The sequence below is a fragment of the Oncorhynchus nerka genome, linkage group LG27 (genome assembly GCF_034236695.1).
Source record: "Oncorhynchus nerka isolate Pitt River linkage group LG27, Oner_Uvic_2.0, whole genome shotgun sequence".
Lineage (NCBI taxonomy): Eukaryota > Metazoa > Chordata > Actinopteri > Salmoniformes > Salmonidae > Oncorhynchus > Oncorhynchus nerka.
The window spans coordinates 32,684,720-32,702,794 of record NC_088422.1 but is presented as its reverse complement, the minus strand read 5'-3'; the positions used below and the strand labels follow the sequence as shown (position 1 = coordinate 32,702,794).

Here is an 18,075-nt window from a genome sequence, read left to right as displayed (position 1 = left end):
TGATGTTTTTCTGTGTTATTTGTCTTACAGCTCTACCGAGCGTCTGCACTGTTTGAGACCATTCGTCACGAGGCCCAGCACAGCACCGACTACAAATTGTCTCTGTTTGACCTGCAGACGTCCTCCTATCAGGCGCTCCAGAGGGTCCTCGTCAGCCTAGGTTCTCACACTTTACACTCTCTTTGTCCATTGCTCACCTCTCTTTTTGATTGCTCTTCTGCTCTATTTCCATCTTTATTTGTGTCTTCTGTAAAAAATAAATAATCCACCACTCCATAATGAACTGGGGCTCCCGAATGGCACGGCGGTCTAAGGCACTGCATCTCATGCATCTCAGTGCTAGAGGCATCACTACAGACCCTGGTTCGATTCCAGGCTGTATCACAACCGGCCGTGATTGGGAGTCCCATAGGGCGGCGCACAATTGGCCCAGCGTCGTCTGGGTTAGGGTTTGGCTGCGGTAACTGACTTGCCTAGTTAAATAAAGGTTCAATTAAAAAAAGAAACTGAAAAAAATACAATATTGACCCTTGACCGTCTTCCGGCCAGGCCACCATGACGAGGCGTTGGCGGTGGCAGAGCGGGGTCGGACACGAGCATTTGCTGACCTGCTGGTGGAGAGGCAGACAGGCCAGCAGGACTCAGACCCCTACACCCCAGTCACAGTGGAGCACATCCTGGACACGGTGAACAGCCAGAGGGCCCTGGTGCTCTACTTCTCCATGGCTGCTGGGTACCTGTACAGCTGGCTGCTGGCTCCAGGAGCAGGTAAGACCTGAGAGGGAGGCGTATGTCAACTAACTCAGTTCCTCTGTGTGCTGATACAATGAGCTATAAGGGTAAAGGGACTATAAATCTGTAGAAACTATTATGCCACGTTATACAACACATTATACAGACACAAAACACACACATACACACTCACTCAAACAGTGAATTTCATCATGATTGTGCTTTGTTTAGCTGAGAGTCCTGGAAGGCATGGCTTGTGTTCAGAGGCGGGCGAGGGTAAGAAAGCCCTCTTTAACAGGCGGCAGCGCCACCTGCCACTCCACTGCTGGCAGTGCCACCCCGCCTGGCCTCTCACCCCCCAGGGCACCTGCCAATGAACCATGGTAACCGAGAGTGACAAAGCCAAAGAGCACTTGCACAATCAACATCCGCACAAACAAGTCAACAGGGATACACACACACACATACTCCTGTGCGTACACACACAATCTCACACGAACAAGCTTTGTGCATTAGTTTGTGCTGTCTTTAGTATTGAGTAGCCTCTCTTTCTCTTTCTCTCTCTCTCTCTCTCTCTCTTGAGTATTGAGTAGCCTCTCTTTCTCTCTCTCCCTCTCTCCCTCTTGCTCTCTTTAGTTTTGAGTAGTGAGACTATATAGCCTCTCTCTCTCTCTCTCTCTCTCTCTCACACACACACACACACACACACCAAAGATAATAGAGGAGGCTGTGAAGCCCAGTCACTGCTCTGGCCTGACTGACAGCTCTTCCTGCCATGGAGACTGCTAGTCCTTGCTTCTCTTTTAGCCCTACTCAACAAAGTGGGAATGAAAGCTGGGTGTCTGACCCCTCCCTAACAGAAGTCATATAGATGGGTGTAATACTGCAGAGGGGAATGAAAGGTTGAAAGAGCTGCCTTTTGCCTGAGGCTAAGAGAGGCTACCAGTCCTGTAATTAGCCTTCTGCTCTGTCCCAGTCTCTCCCGGGCATATTCACTCGTATACTGCTGGCATACACACTGAACAGGGTCTGGGTAAAATAACCCTTAGTCAGTAAAGGGACTCCTCTAATCATTTAACTGGTGAGCAGCCTGTCTGCCAACTCACAGATCTGAACACATTCAAAGCCAAACTCAACCCCCACACTCAGTATCTACCACCACCACTGCTGTGGTAGTTCCCCCCTCCTCCCTCCCTTCTCCCCCAACATCTCAGCTCCCATGGCACGGAGCAGATGGCACAGCCACTCTTATATTTTATTGAACATTATTTGTTTTATTCATTTTGCTCTGCAGATGTGCAGATCGTACGTGTAGCGTAACTTGGTCTCTTATTGTTAACATGTTTGTTGGGCTGTTTTAAAGTGAAGTCAACTAAACAGTTTTTATTACACTTTCATTGTAGTGTAATAGGTCCAACAGTGCTGTGTGCATCATGACGTAATGTGATGTGACCAATATGTTGAGCTTGTTCTCCTTTTCTCATTCTCTCTCTCCCAGGCATCCTGAAGTTCCATGAGGTGTACTTGGGAGAGGGCGTGACAGAGGGCGGGCCAGACCTCCATGAGGGTGGGGGAGGGGGTGTGGCCAGCGGCTCATCTTTGGAGCAGCACATTGCCAGTGCTCGGGAGGTCCTGGGTGTAGAGTCCTACTACAGCAGGTAACATACACACTCACACACACACACTCAGAGCCCAGATTAAATATACCATTCTATAGGGTGGAGACAGGCTGATGCTCATAGAAGAGTGTGCTGTTCTGTATGCTGTCTCAGGGAGTCATTGTGCCCCTGTGGGGGGTGATGACAGGACCCCGCTACCTGTCTAAAAAAACAACTGCTCCCTGCCCCCACTGACCGAGGAGAGGAAGAAGATGGAGCTGAAGAAAGGAGGAAGGCAGAGATACAGGGGGAAATGGATGGAGTGAGATACAGGGGGAAATGGATAGAGTGAGATACAGGGGGAAATGGATGGAGTGAGATACAGGGGGAAATGGATAGAGTGAGATACAGGGGGAAATGGATAGAGTGAGATACAGGGGGAAATGGATGGAGTGAGATACAGGGGAAATGGATAGAGTGAGATACAGGGGGAAATGGATGGAGTGAGATACAGGGGGACATGATTGGAGTGAGATACTGGGGGAAATGGATAGAGTGAGATACAGGGGGAAATGGATGGAGTGAGATACAGGGGGAAATGGATGGAGTGAGATACAGGGGAAATGGATGGAGTGAGATACAGGGGGAAATGGATAGAGTGAGATACAGGGGGAAATGGATGGAGTGAGATACAGGGGGAAATGGATAGAGTGAGATACAGGGGGAAATGGATAGAGTGAGATACAGGGGGAAATGGATGGAGTGAGATACAGGGGAAATGGATAGAGTGAGATACAGGGGGACATGATTGAGTGAGATACTGGGGGAAATGGATAGAGTGAGATACAGGGGGAAATGGATGGAGTGAGATACAGGGGAAATGGATGGAGTGAGATACAGGGGAAATGGATGGAGTGAGATACAGGGGGAAATGGATAGAGTGAGATACAGGGGGAAATGGATGGAGTGAGATACAGGGGGAAATGGATAGAGTGAGATACAGGGGGAAATGGATAGAGTGAGATACAGGGGGAAATGGATGGAGTGAGATACAGGGGGAAATGGATGGAGTGAGATACAGGGGGAAATGGATGGAGTGAGATGCAGGGGGAAATGGATAGAGTGAGATACAGGGGGAAATGGATAGAGGAGATACAGGGGGAAATGGATGGAGTGAGATACAGGGGAAATGGATAGAGTGAGATACAGGGGGAAATGGATGGAGTGAGATACAGGGGGAAATGGATAGAGTGAGATACAGGGGGAAATGGATGGAGTGAGATACAGGGGGAAATGGATAGAGTGAGATACAGGGGGAAATGGATGGAGTGAGATACAGGGGGACATGATTGGAGTGAGATACAGGGGGAAATGGATAGAGTGAGATACAGGGGAAATGGATGGAGTGAGATACAGGGGGAAATGGATGGAGTGAGATACAGGGGGAAATGGATGGAGTGAGATACAGGGGGCATGATTGGGAGTGAGATACAGGGAGAAATGGATGGAGTGAGATACAGGGGGAAATGGATAGAGTGAGATATAGGGGAAATGGATGGAGTGAGATACAGGGGACATGATTGGAGTGAGATACAGGGGGATATGGATGGGTGAGATACAGTGGGAAATGGATAGAGTGAGATATGGGGGAAATTGATGGAGTGAGATACAGGGGAAATGGATGGAGTGAGATACAGGGGGAAATGGATGGAGTGAGATTTAGGGGAAATTAATGGGAGTGAGATACAGGGGGAAATGGGTGGAGTGAGATACAGGGGGAATTGGATGGAGTGAGATACAGGGGGCCATAAATTGAGTGAGATACAGGGGCCATAATTTGAGTGAGATACAGGGGGCCATAAATTGAGTGAGATACAGGGGGCCATAAATTGAGTGAGATACAGGGGGCCATAAATTGAGTGAGATACAGGGGGCCAATAATTGAGTGAGATACAGGGGGCCATAAATTGAGTGAGATACAGGGGGACATGGATGGAGTGAGTTACAGGGGGCCATAAATTGAGTGAGATACAGGGGGCCATAAATTGAGTGAGATACAGGGGGCCATAAATTGAGTGAGATACAGGGGGCCATAAATTGAGTGAGATACAGGGGGCCAATAATTGAGTGAGATACAGGGGGCCATAAATTGAGTGAGATACAGGGGGACATGGATGGAGTGAGTTACAGAGGGATGGGAGGAGACTTGTTAGACTGTGTAGAATGTGAAGTGACTTTGAAAAAAGTATAGTTAATGACAAATTAATTAATTGAGCAATCAAACTGCAGGTTTACTTCAGGCGACTATTCGTGTCATTGAACTTCCACTCAAATGTTCCCTATCATTAACCTACATTTTGCATGAGGGCACATGTTTCTCAAATGAAGAATTAGCCCATAGTGGACAGCCTGTGTGCCCACTGCCAACCTTCACTCCACCGGCCTGCCATGCCCTCCTGCCCCATTACTGAGTCATTTACCACTCCAATGGGAAGCAGCACACATACCACTACGCCTGGCTGGCCACAATATGGCACCACTTACCGCCCCATTCACTCTCCACAGAGGATAAAGAGAGGGATACGGAGAAGGGGAGGGGAGTGTGAGGGGAAGATAGCGGGAGGCAGAGAGAAAAGGGCAGCGTCCATATTTGGGAAGACTGTGTCTCCTCAGTCTTCATCAATAAATCCAGTCAACCATAGAGTATCTTTCCCCACTTCCCATCTCCCCATACCGTCTGACCTTAGATGAGAGCAACAGTTCCCATGGTTAAACTTGGTACCGTTGTGAGCAGTGAGCTGACAGAGGAAGATGGAGGGGAGTTTGGATGAGATGTGGGGGTAAAAGAGGGGGGCAGGGATTGATTGATGGATAGATCAAGAGAGGTGTGTATGGGGAGAGGAGGGGTGTAGATACAGAGGGGGTAGAGGATGGAAGAACAGAACAGACTCCCTGCTAGGTGCTGGCTCGATCAGCATTAGCAGCATATGAAAAAGAGGATTTAATTCTGCTTCCTGTTAGGACCCTTCCTGGACCACGCCTGGGAAACTGTACTGGACGGGTGTGTGTGTGTGTGAATAAGAGTGTGCGTGTGCATGCAGTCTGTATGTCTAATGGTATAACCCCCCCTCCACCGCTATCTCTCCCCCTCTCACCCTCTCTCTCTCTCTCTCTCTCTCTCTCTCTCTCTCTCTCTCTCTCTCTCTCTCTCTCTCTCTCTCTCTCTCTCTCTCTCTCTCTCCCTCCCTCTCTCTCTCTCTCTCTCTCTCTCTCTCTCTCTCTCTCTCTCTCAGGGGTTGTTCCAGCAGTGAGACAGAGAGTGAGGCAGGGGACCTGTTGGACCAGCAGTTTGAGGAGCTCAACAACAAACTCAACTCTGTGACTGACCCCACAGGCTTCCTCCGCATGGTGTCCAGAAACAACCTCTTCAACAGGTGAGACAGACACTGTGTGAGACACTGGCCTCCAGTTAACCTTTATTGTTCATCTCCAATTCCCCCACATTTCCATAATAAGAAAGCTATCTGATGAGGGAGAGGATCTGGCTTGGTAGGGGAATTAATTTGAATAATTCGCTTTCTGGGGAAAATAGTATTTTCTCCTTTATTTAGCCATCACAGAGGCATGTGAATCCTCTTTATTAAACTGGCTGAGCAGGGCAGAGCTGGAAAAGCCTGTATCAGCTCTCTGCCTTCATTAGACTATTAGGAGTGTGTGTTTATGTGTGTGCCCATGAACTGTATGCAAGTGTGTCTAAGCATGCGTGTGTGTGTGTGTGTTTAAGCATGCGTGTGTGTGTGTGTGTGTGTGTGTGTTTAAGCATGCATGTGTGTGTGTGTGTGTGTGTGTGTGTGTGTGTGTGTCTGGGTCGTGTTTCTCTGTCCTCGTCTCCAGTTGAGCTCCTCTTTGATGAGAGGGTAATTCCAGCTGTAATTGAGTCTCCATGCTCATTAAGCCTCTTTAATGGGTTGCCAGTAATAATCCACTCATTATTTTGGATTTTTTATTTCTGAATCATGAAGCCCCTTGTGCTTAAGAGCCACTCGTCAATCTCACTAAAGCAGAGGAAAATGAATAAAGGCTCATTGTCATTTCAAGTCATACATTTTGGGGTTTTTATATTTATGATAAAATGTGGCTTTCAAGGTCTCTCCTATTTTATTCCTCATCAACATGGCCCTTCGCTGTCTGAGGTGAAGACTGATGACGTGAGAGAGCAACATTATTACCTCAATGACTTTTAATTCAGAGAATAGATTTTATTAGAAGAAAAAAAAACATTACAAAAAAATATTATATCAACAATGGAATGAAGAACAAGGTAAAAGACAGGGATTTGGAGCGTGAAGGTATGATTGTATAGTTTGTGCCAAGGTGTCTAAATGTCTGACATTATCTTTGACCTCATCAATCTTTAGAGAGAGCTACTAAAGTTAATATATATATATATATATATATATATATATATATATATACAGGAGCTAGCTAATTTGATAGGTTAAAAGTCACCTCATCTTTAATCTTGGAAACCCAGAATTAAAATCTTGCGTAATTGTACAAATGATCAGTGATCAAATGAACAAAGTTCCTCGTTAGTTGTCGCATCCCACAGTATGTTGACAGACGCTACGATACCAGTTATGTTGCATCTGTCCACGAGAGACTACCTAATCTGTAATCTCACTTTCTAAGGACTAACAGAGCTCTTCTCTCAGATGTTCCTAGGCATTGTATAAAGGTTAAGGAGAACTCTATTGAAAAGCTCAGTAAACGTATAAACACACAGACAGGAAGGTCAGGATAGCCTCTCTAGGTGTCTGTCGGCTTGTTTGGTGCAATAGAATTTAGATGATTGAATCAACTGAGTTGGATCCTAGTGAAGAGTTGGTAGTGGACATATACACCTTTGTCCAACTGTCTCTTCCTGTCTGTCTCTCTTATTGACATGCATTCCATTCAACCTGCACCCAGAGAAAAGCACCACTGAACATACCCTTGACCTCCTAGCCTTCTGCTTCTAGCCTTTTCTTCTTACTATTTCCCTTCCTCTTGATCAAACCTTCTCTCTTTTTTTATCCCTCTGCACCTTTTCTTCACTTGACCCCCACACTCCTCCTGTTAGGCAAACAAAGTCTGTTGGCTTTCCCTCGGTGGCCTGTTCCAGGGCCTGAGAGAGAGAGACTGGAGCGTGCTAGGGGGCTGGAGGAGAGCTAGTTGCTTGGGGCCACCAGGAGGGCAGGATAGAGGGGGTCGCGGGGGGGGGGGGGGGAGTGAGCAGGGAGCCATCACTCTCTTCATCACACAGCTCACCTCGCCTGAGCAGGGAGCCATCACTCTCTCTTCATCACACAGCTCACCACCTGAGCAGGGAGCCATCACTCTCTTCATCACACAGCTCACCTCGCCTGAGCAGGGAGCCATCACTCTCTCTTCATCACACAGCTCACCTCGCCTGAGCAGGGAGCCATCACTCTCTCTTCATCACACAGCTCACCTCGCCAGAGCAGGAGCCATCACTCTCTTCATCACACAGCTCACCTCGCCTGAGCAGGGAGCCATCACTCTCTCTTCATCACACAGCTCACCTCGCCAGAGCAGGAGCCATCACTCTCTCATCACACAGCTCACCCCGCCTGAGCAGGGAGCCATCACTCTCTTTCATCACACAGCTCACCTCGCCTGAGCAGGGAGCCATCACTCTCTCTTCATCACACAGCTCACCTCGCCTGAGCAGGGAGCCATCACTCTCTCTTCATCACACAGCTCACCCCGCCTGAGCAGGGAGCCATCACTCTCTCTTCATCACACAGCTCACCTCGCCTGAGCAGGGAGCCATCACTCTCTCTTCATCACACAGCTCACCTCGCCTGAGCAGGGAGCCATCACTCTCTCTTCATCACACAGCTCACCTCGCCTGAGCAGGGAGCCATCACTCTCTCTTCATCACACAGCTCACCTCACCTGAGCAGGGAGCCATCACTCTCTCTTCATCACCCAGCTCACCCCGCCTGAGCAGGAGCCATCACTCTCTTCATCACACAGCTCACCTCGCCTGAGCAGGGAGCCATCACTCTCTCTTCATCACACAGCTCACCTCGCCTGAGCAGGGAGCCATCACTCTCTCTTCATCACACAGCTCACCTCGCCTGAGCAGGGAGCCATCACTCTCTCTTCATCACACAGCTCACCTCGCCAGAGCAGGGAGCCATCACTCTCTCTTCATCACACAGCTCACCTCGCCTGAGCAAGGAGCCATCACTCTCTCTTCATCACACAGCTCACCTCGCCAGAGCAGGGAGCCATCACTCTCTCTTCATCACACAGCTCACCCCGCCTGAGCAGGGAGCCATCACTCTCTCTTCATCACACAGCTCACCTCGCCTGAGCAGGGAGCCATCACTCTCTCTTCATCACACAGCTCACCTCACCTGAGCAGGGAGCCATCACTCTCTCTTCATCACACAGCTCACCCCGCCTGAGCAGGGAGCCATCACTCTCTCTTCATCACACAGCTCACCTCGCCTGAGCAGGAGCCATCACTCTCTTCATCACACAGCTCACCTTGCCTGAGCAGGGAGCCATCACTCTCTCTTCATCACACAGCTCACCTCACCTGAGCAGGGAGCCATCACTCTCTCTTCATCACACAGCTCACCCCGCCTGAGCAGGGAGCCATCACTCTCTCTTCATCACACAGCTCACCTCGCCTGAGCAGGGAGCCATCACTCTCTCTTCATCACACAGCTCACCTCGCCTGAGCAGGGAGCCATCACTCTCTCTTCATCACACAGCTCACCTCACCTGAGCAGGGAGCCATCACTCTCTCTTCATCACACAGCTCACCTCACCTGAGCAGGGAGCCATCACTCTCTCTTCATCACACAGCTCACCTCACCTGAGCAGGGAGGTGTCACTTTCCCTCCCTCTCCTGCAGTGAGTCTATCACGCTACACTCCCCTCCACAGTGCTACAGAGCCACATCGCCATCTAGTGGACATGTATATTGTCTCAAAAGCACAAATGATTATTATTGTTGTCTCAGAACAGAAAATATAACTGTGCATTCTTCCATTGAGACTTAGAATGTGAAGGGGATCTGAAGTGGACTCTCTAGTCCAGGTCTGAGAGAGCATTATGAAGGGCAGAAACAGGAAGAGAGACAGGACATCAGGAGTCAATGTGCTGGGTAGTATCACTCCCCCCCGTGCCATGCTGCAGTACAGTGTTGTGCCATTAATACATTGCCCACAGGAACTACTGCTGTGGCTGACTCTGCTGCATCTCACCAGGGGGGACTTCTGATGCAGCACTCTGCGGCAGGCTGGCTGGCTCTAGGCACAGTTCCTCAACTGGAAAGACCATTACCAGTACTGTGTGTGTGCGCGCGTGTGTGCCTGGTCACCTGCCTAACACCGCTATGCCGTATGTGCCAGTGTGAATAGCCGTAATGACCAATTCTCTATTCAAACAGTTTAGAGTGCTGCTCTTTATGAAATGAGCACTGTGTTTGTGTGTTTTGCAGGAGCTGCCAGAGTATGACCAGCCTGTTCAGTAACACAATGTCCCCAGCCAAAGATGGCTGCTCCTCTCTGCCCCGCCGACCAAGCAGCCTCAGCAAACCTCCTCTCCGTGCCCTCTACGACCTGCTCATCGCACCCATGGAAGGGGTGAGCATATGTGCCCATGACCAGTTTGTGTGTGGCGTGTGTGTATTTTAAAGGAGAGGGGGGACAGAGAAAGAGAGAGAGGTAGTGTTTATACTATAGTAATTATAATATCAATACTAATCTCTCCCTGTCCAGGGCCTGATGCATTCCAGTGGTCCCGTGGGCAGACACAGACAGCTGGTGTTGGTGTTGGAGGGGGAGTTGTACCTCATCCCCTTCGCCCTGCTGAAGGGCAGCTCCTCTAATGAGTACCTGTATGAACGCTTCAGCCTCATCGCTGTGCCCTCCATCCGGGGCATGGGGACCATCTCCAAGGTCAACATCCTAGTCAAATGACACAATGGCTTTTATTTGAATGACATACCTTCTTTAGTTACTGTTAGTAACACTCTCAAGCTCCTGTTACATTCTTTCATTGACATCATCGGCCTCTCTCAATGTGTCCTCAGAGTCATTCTATCATTGACATCATCGGCCTCTCTCAATGTGTCCTCAGAGTCATTCTCGGCGGGCGGGGCCAGCTTCCTGCGGGGGCGTGTCCATGGCGGCGGTGGTGGGGAACCCTCGTCTGCCGTCGTCTGTGATGGACCGCTGGCTGTGGGGGCCCATGCCCTCTGCCGAGGAGGAGGCCCTCATGGTGTCTGAGCTGCTGGGCTGCCAGCCCCTGGCTGGATCCTCTGCCACCAAGGAGAGGGTGATGAGTGCCCTCACCCAGGCCGAGTGTGCCCACTTCGCTACCCACATCTCATGGAAGCTGGCCGCCTTGGTGCTCACACCCAACCCAGAGAGTGTACCCGGCGGGGCGGGGACTGGAGGGAGAGGGGCAGGGGGAGGGAGGAGAGGCAGCGGAGGCAGGGGCAGGAAGGGCTCGTTTGGGAGCAGCTACACCATCCCAGAGAGCCTGCACCTGCAGGATGATGGGAGCGACGCAGAGAGTATCTGTGACAGCCCTCCCCTGCAGGAGTTCCTACTTACCGCTGCTGATATACTGGACCTGAGGCTGCCTGTCAAACTGGTGGTGCTGGGGTGAGTGGGCCAGGAGATGGGCGGCTTGCCTAATATGGGAAACATATTAGTTCAAGTGAGGCTGGAGAGGGGGGAAACCTGGTTCTATTGCAAACTGTCCACTGTCTGTTATCCACTGATAGTTACTTAGTTATGCTGTGGTCGACAGAGCAGTAGTCTAGTATTTGTGATAGAGGTTTACATAACCATGTGTTGGTGGTGTATGTGTGTATATCTTATCTACAGGTCATACCAGGAGTCCAGCAGTAAGGTGACAGCAGACGGTGTGGTAGGTCTGACCAGGGCCTTCCTGGCTGCTGGGGCCCAGTGTGTCCTGGTGTCTCTGTGGCCTGTTCCTGTGTCAGCCTCCAAAGTGTTCGTCCATGCCTTTTACACCGCTCTGCTCAACGGGACCAAGGCCAGCGCTGCCCTCGCAGACGCCATGAAGACTGTCCAGAGCAGCAAGCAATATTCCCACCCCTCCAACTGGGCAGGTTAGAGACATTCTACTTCCAGAAACTCAGATTGGCTTGGTTTGTCACCTCCAACTGAGTAGATCCCAGTTCACCCATACTCCCAAGTGTGTCAGAAGTACTTTGGACTCTCACCGTCTGTATCTCTCTCTTCCTCTCCTTCCTATTGATCTTGTGGGTGTGTTTGTCCAGGTTACATGCTGATTGGTAATGATGTCAAGCTTAACAGCCCCTCGTCCCTGATTGGCCAGGCTCTAGCAGAGATCCTACAGTATCCAGAGAGAGCACGGGATGCTCTGCGAGTCTTACTGCACCTGGTGAGGGTCAAACACATACATACATGCACATGCACACACACACACACACACACACACACACACACACACACACACACATACACATACACATACACACACACACCACTCTACTCTAAATCCCCCTGTCCCCACCAGGTGGAGAAGTCTCTCCAGAGGATTCAGAACGGCCAGCGTAACTCCATGTACACGTCCCAGCAGAGTGTGGAGAACAAGGTGGGGGGTGTCCCAGGCTGGCATGCCCTGCTGACCGCTGTGGGCTTCCGCCTGGACTCGGCTGGCACCGGCATCCCTGCTGCTGTCTTCTTCCCCATAGCAGACCCTGGAGACAGGCTGCAGCAGTGTAGCACCACCCTGCAGTCAATACTTGGTAGGCACTGAGCCTTGGCAGGAGGACATGGAACTTTAGGTAGTACAGTAAGATGGAGAACAGCTCCATGAAAAGAACCAAGCTTACATCTCTCAGAATGTTATATGTGTATGCTGAACCAGTATCTGTGTGTGAAAGACCTCTCTATACCACAAAGCTCCGATTCAAACTCCCATTCACCAGCTGTCAAAATACCTTAGTTTATCACCAAATATGGAGTTTTGTTGAGCAACTATCTTCATTTACGGCCAGTATGTACTTCCAAAAAATATCTAAATAAAAATGTACAAGCAACTGAAACAAACTCCTATTTTGCACCTCCAATGTAAATCACTCAGGTCTACAGCAGCTGAATACATTGCTGGTGCCGAATAGGAGTTTTTTCAGATGCTTGTAAAACAGACCTTTTTTGAAGTACATACCGGCCGTAACGGGAGTAAATAAAGATAGTTGCTCAACAAAACTCCATATTTGATGATAAACGAATGTATTCTGCATGAAAGGGAATGGGAGTTTAATGTAAGCTTTCTGGATGTTAGAGAGGTCTCTAATGCAGAGATACTGGTTCAGTGTAGGCCTACTATTGAATATCAAACGTTACAATACTGCTTATCAAGCAGTTCTTTACCAACACACAGATAGTATAACCTGTTTATCCTCTTCTACTGAACGTAGGGTATATTAAATGCAGCTTGTAGGAATAAGGAACCATCTGCTTTGATTGTGTCTCCCAGGTCTACCGCCCCCAGCTCTCCAAGCCCTGTGTAAACTCATCACCGCCTCTGAGGCAGGCGAGCAGCTCATCAACCGGGTAGGCCCCAGAATCACAGCACCACAGCATCACAGCATCACAGCACCACAGCATCACAGCACCACAGCACCACAACATCACAGCACCACAACATCACAGCATCACAGCACCACAACATCACAACATCACAGCACCACAGCACCACAGCACCACAGCATCACAACATCACAGCACCACAGCATCACAGCACCACAGCATGACAGCACCACAACATCACAGCATCACAGCACCACAGCATCACAGCACCACAGCGCTACTGCTCACCAGTGGAGTGTAGTATTTAACTCCAAAGAGGTAGATAGCCATTGTGTATTATGGAGGAAATCATCAGAACCACTGGGAACTTACTTAACCACTTGGACCATGAAGGCTGAAGGCAGAACAAAGCATCATTATATAATCAGTTAACCCTGTTACATGGGTTAGTTAGACCGTGACGCACCGGCCGCCTGCAAACCCCGCTCTTTAATCTGCATGCTGCAACCCAGCAGCCCCAGTAGGATCTCAACCACTGCCACCTCTGAGTCTGAGTTGTCTTCCTCACGATGCCAGAGAGTTAACCCTGTCACTCCCACTGAGGGTTACCCATGTCTACATTAATAATACGGTAGCCAGAAAGGGATTTGAGGTTTTGTTTCCACATTGGTGGTGACCATAACATTTGAAACACTCCAAGCATGTATGATACATGAGGTATTCCTGACATCACACTGCATAGGCAACTATGTATGTTTGTGTAGTATGTGTGTAACGACACACTACCCAACAGTGGTGTTTTTCTGTTTCCCTGTGTGCCCTTGGTGTCCCCATTGGACCTGGTCTCCTCTGCTCTTTGTGAATGGCCTGTATGCATGAAACTAAAAGCATATTCTCTCTCTCCTGCCCCTGTCTCTAAACCTGCGGTCTGAAGGCTGTTAAAAATATGGTGGGAATGGTAAGTGTGCTGTGACATCCCCTCTCCTTTTCAACGCTGCTTTCAACCACATAACACCACCCTCTTGCATCAGCTGTTTCATTGAGCAGTAGGTCAGCTGCATGTGAAGTTGAAGCACTTTGTTCTTTTAGCACATTCTCATATCTCATGCTGGTTCCGTTACTGAGGTACAACCTCTAGGAGACCCCAGTTTAACGCATGCTGCAGCAGGGACAACAATCCACTGCTGGACTCTGCAGTATTATGAATGTTCTTGGGTTTGCAACCCTGGGTCAGTCAAGGTCACACTGATGTGTATGGGCCGGTAGTCAGAGGGATGCAAAAAAACAAACAGACCATGAATAGAAAATAAAAGGTTAAGAAGGGTGTTAATGAACAAAGGTGTCTCTGTTCCAGGATGAATAATCCCTAAACAGTGAGGGTGTGTGTGGCCTGGAGGGCACAGGTGGTTCCCTCCTAATCTAAACCACCCTGAGCCACTGATCCATGCCCCACAGTAAAGGCACTGTAGTCCTGCTAGGCTAAAGAGCCAATCCTCTGCGAACAAGGATCAACTCCACACAGGGTCAAAGGGCAGATGCAGAGTTACTAAGCGTGCCAGAAACTACATTTCCCCTGCCACAACAAAGATGGGCGTGGTGGAAGTAATTTTAGGACACTGGTGTATGGAGGAAAACAGTTGGCTTGAGCACAACCATCACACATTTGTCAGCAACTTCATTGCTTTAAAAAAGTATATCCACAACTCAGTTCCTTAAAAAATGGTATGAACCAGTTAAAGGTATATTTAGCTTCCTTTATTCCTGTCTGACCTCCTGTATTTCTCTCCTCTTCTGTCCCTCCAGCTCCACCAGGTGCTGGTCCAGCTGCAGACAGGGGAGAAGGAGCAGGACTTCTCTCTGCTGCCCATCCAGGTGTCCATCAGTGTGCAGCTCTGGAGACTGCCAGGGTGCCATGAATTCCTGGCTGCACTAGGTGAGATATTGATATCAATAAAAGCAATATCCAACCGAATATAACTTCCTAATTTGTCAGTAGTAGGAGTAGAGTGAAACACAACAAGACAGCTGTATGCTCGCCTCCCTACCACTGAGGAAGTACAGTTCCCGCTCAGCCCAGTCAAAACTGTTCGCTGCTCTGGCCCCCCAATGGTGGAACAAACTCCCTCACGACGCCAGGACAGCGGAGTCAATCACCACCTTCCGGAGACACCTGAAACCCCACCTCTTTAAGGAATACCTAGGATAGGATAAAGTAATCCTTCTCACCCCCCCTTAAAAGATTTAGATGCACTATTGTAAAGTGGCTGTTCCACTGGATGTCATAAGGTGAATGCACCAATTTGTAAGTCGCTCTGGATAAGAGCGTCTGCTAAATGACTTAAATGTAAATGTAAATGTATGTGTGCTAGGTTGGTAGAGTAACTGTCCTGTGTGTGTACAGGGTTCGACCTGTGTGAGGTGGGGCAGGAGGAGGTGGTACTGAAGACGGGGAAGCAAGCCAACCGCCGCACCATGCACTTTGCCCTCCAGTCCCTACTGGCACTATTTGGTAAGTATCGTATTTATAGATACGCAGTGATTAAAGTTGATTGATACATGATAGGTTAATGTATACTCTTACAATTTTGTCCCGCTCTTTCCCCTCCTCTCTATCCCAGACTCCACAGAGCTGCCAAAGCGTCTCAGCCTGGACAGCTCGTCCTCCCTGGAGTCCCTGGCCTCGGCCCAGTCTGTCTCCAACCCCCTACCGCTGGGCTACCCCAACCCACCCTTCTCCCCACCCTGCCTGGACAATCTGGCCTCAGATGCCATCTCCGTCTACAGCCTGAGCTCCGTGGCCTCCACCATGAGCTTTGCATCCAAGTCAGAGTGTGACTTCCTGGGCCATCGACAGCGTGGTGGGGCCACAGCACACTTCTCTGCCCACAAACACCCACACGTTCCCCGCAGTCGCTCCTCTCCTCACGGGGCGGCTGCAGCAGTAGGAGGGGGCCGGGGAGATGACGAGGAGTATGAAGGCTTCTCCATCATCAGCAGTGAGCCTCTGGGAAGCCACTGTGACTCCCTGCCTCTACCTCTGGGTCATGGTCAGCGCCACCTCCACCGCGGGGGCAGGGGTGTTGTTGGGGGGTCCAGCTCAGGCACTGGGCGGGGTTACCAGGTGTCTGTGTCGTCACGAGGCAGTGTCAGCACCCCCACCTCCCCTGTCAAGACCAGCCTGGTTCCTAGCTCCAACTCTCCCTTCCAGAAGGTGCCAGGCAAGGTGAGCAGCTCAGACACAGGTGAGTCGGACCAGTCCAGCACTGAGACAGACAGCACCGTCAAATCCCAGGAAGAGAAGACTGTCCCTCTGGATCCCCAAGAGCTGGCCCAGAAGATCCTGGAGGAGACCCAAAGCCACCTGCGGGCAGTGGGGAGTCTACAGCGGGCTGGGGTTGAGGGGGCTGCAGCTGGAGCCACAGCCCGGAGCTCTGCCTTCCGCTCCTCAGAAACCAGCGCCTTCAGCCGTCCCAGTAGCAGTGCCAGTGTCCGCGCCCAGTCCTCACCACGACCCAAACCTCCATCCCGCTCTTCCTCTCTGCAGAAGATCAGCTCTGGTTACAACAGCCCTGCAGCCTCGGAGACCTCCCTAAAGGATAGCAGTCACCCCTCCCCCACCCTGGACAGCCATGCCCAGTTCAAACTAAAATACCCTAGCTCCCCCTATAGTGGGCACATCTCCCGCTCTCCCAGTAACGTGTCCCCCAGTTCTGGCCACCAGTCCCCAGCTGGCAGTGCCCCATCTCCAGCTCTCTCCTACTCCTCCACGGGCTCTGCCTGCTCCAGTCCTGCCGATGCCCCAGACCTGGACCGCCTCAGACGGGGAGTAATTGATGAGAAGGTTGTGGCCATCCACAACCTGAAGACATTCTGGGCCAATGCAGCAGCCCAGCAACAACAGCAACATCTGGGTCCAGTCCGTGCTCTCCGTGGCGCCCCAGGATCCCTGGTCTCTGCCAAGAGAGATGTGCTGAGCCTTCTGAACCTCTCCCCACGACACTGCTCCCCCAGCGACGCCCAAGACAGCCTGGAGCTGCGGGAGCTGGGGCTGCACTCGCTGGACAGGGGCAGCAAGAACCCCTCCAACGGACACAACCCCAGAAAGATGGCCCCCTCGCCCACTATTTCCACTAGCAGCAGCCCTGGTGCTCGCTCAATCAGACTACCTGCTGGCAATGGATACAAGTTCCTCTCCCCTGGCAGGTTTTTCCCCTCCTCCAAATGCTGAGACACTTTAAAATGGTCCTGTTGCCTGTATTTTGCTATCCTGTGTACTGGGGGAGTAGGGCATTTTCCGGAGGGCCACTATTAGCCCATCGAACTTGATTGACAATGAAAAGGATTTGATCAGCCAATGAGAGTGATCCCTCAGAGGCTCATGAATGCTTAGAGAGTGTCTTGTCGTTGTGCCCATAACACTGTAAATGGCAATGAGAAACACTCAAAGACCTGATACTGTGTTTGTGTGTATGTGTGTGTCAGGTAGACTTCAATGCCAATCGGTATTTCCTCCCCAAAAATGTGTATTAGTGTGGGCCAAGATGAAACCGCTCCAACTGGTCTCCTCCATTCTATTTTTGTTTAAATCGAATGATTATTGTTATTATTATTTGTTATTATTATTATTAATATTATTATTATTATTTTGTAAATTAAATCCAGTGTTTCACAATCAGTACTAAGCGTTTTTATATTATTAAAAAAGTGAACAAAACTGTTCCATGTAAAGATGGATAAAGTTAAAAAAAAAAAAAAAAAGCTGTAATATTTTTTATTGAAATGGAAACTGGCTTTTTGCCTGATTTCTTTGTGAATTGAGTGTCTGCTCTGAAGCATGGATTCTCTTACTATTCAATGTTAAGTACCATGTATGACTTTTTAGCCCATGATTTCTTTTCAAATTAAACATGGAAACTTCATGACAACCATCTCTGTCATTTATCAGTATAACTGTTTCAATAAAAATCATGTTTGCTTTCTTGTATTTTTGCCTCATTTTATTGCCTTAAAGATTTAGAATGCTGATGAAAAGGCTGTATCACAGCATTAATGAATGAGGGTGGGAATATCTTGTGGCCACAATTATACACTGTTCACTGTAGTCCGTGCAATGACACCTGGGCCTTGCC

General features: G+C 49.7%; 1 protein-coding gene across 2 annotated transcripts in view; it reads left to right on the top strand.

Moving 5' to 3' along the window:
- LOC115111615 (tetratricopeptide repeat protein 28-like) overlaps positions 1 to 17,930 on the top strand; it is a 226,208-nt gene extending 208,278 nt beyond the window's left edge. Inside the window, exons 10-24 of one of the 2 annotated variants that reach the window (XM_065011558.1) lie at positions 31 to 160; positions 550 to 768; positions 2,231 to 2,390; positions 5,624 to 5,764; positions 9,853 to 9,997; positions 10,133 to 10,312; positions 10,494 to 11,023; positions 11,249 to 11,496; positions 11,668 to 11,792; positions 11,928 to 12,159; positions 12,894 to 12,970; positions 13,881 to 13,904; positions 14,750 to 14,879; positions 15,348 to 15,455; positions 15,565 to 17,930. In XM_065011558.1, the coding sequence (XP_064867630.1) occupies positions 31 to 160; positions 550 to 768; positions 2,231 to 2,390; positions 5,624 to 5,764; positions 9,853 to 9,997; positions 10,133 to 10,312; positions 10,494 to 11,023; positions 11,249 to 11,496; positions 11,668 to 11,792; positions 11,928 to 12,159; positions 12,894 to 12,970; positions 13,881 to 13,904; positions 14,750 to 14,879; positions 15,348 to 15,455; positions 15,565 to 17,174 (4,059 nt within the window). In that variant the 3' untranslated portion in view covers positions 17,175 to 17,930. The remainder of the gene's footprint in view (positions 1 to 30; positions 161 to 549; positions 769 to 2,230; positions 2,391 to 5,623; positions 5,765 to 9,852; positions 9,998 to 10,132; positions 10,313 to 10,493; positions 11,024 to 11,248; positions 11,497 to 11,667; positions 11,793 to 11,927; positions 12,160 to 12,893; positions 12,971 to 13,880; positions 13,905 to 14,749; positions 14,880 to 15,347; positions 15,456 to 15,564) is intronic. The other variant, XM_065011559.1, reaches the window with a different exon arrangement.
- Positions 17,931 to 18,075: the final 145 nt, after the last annotated feature.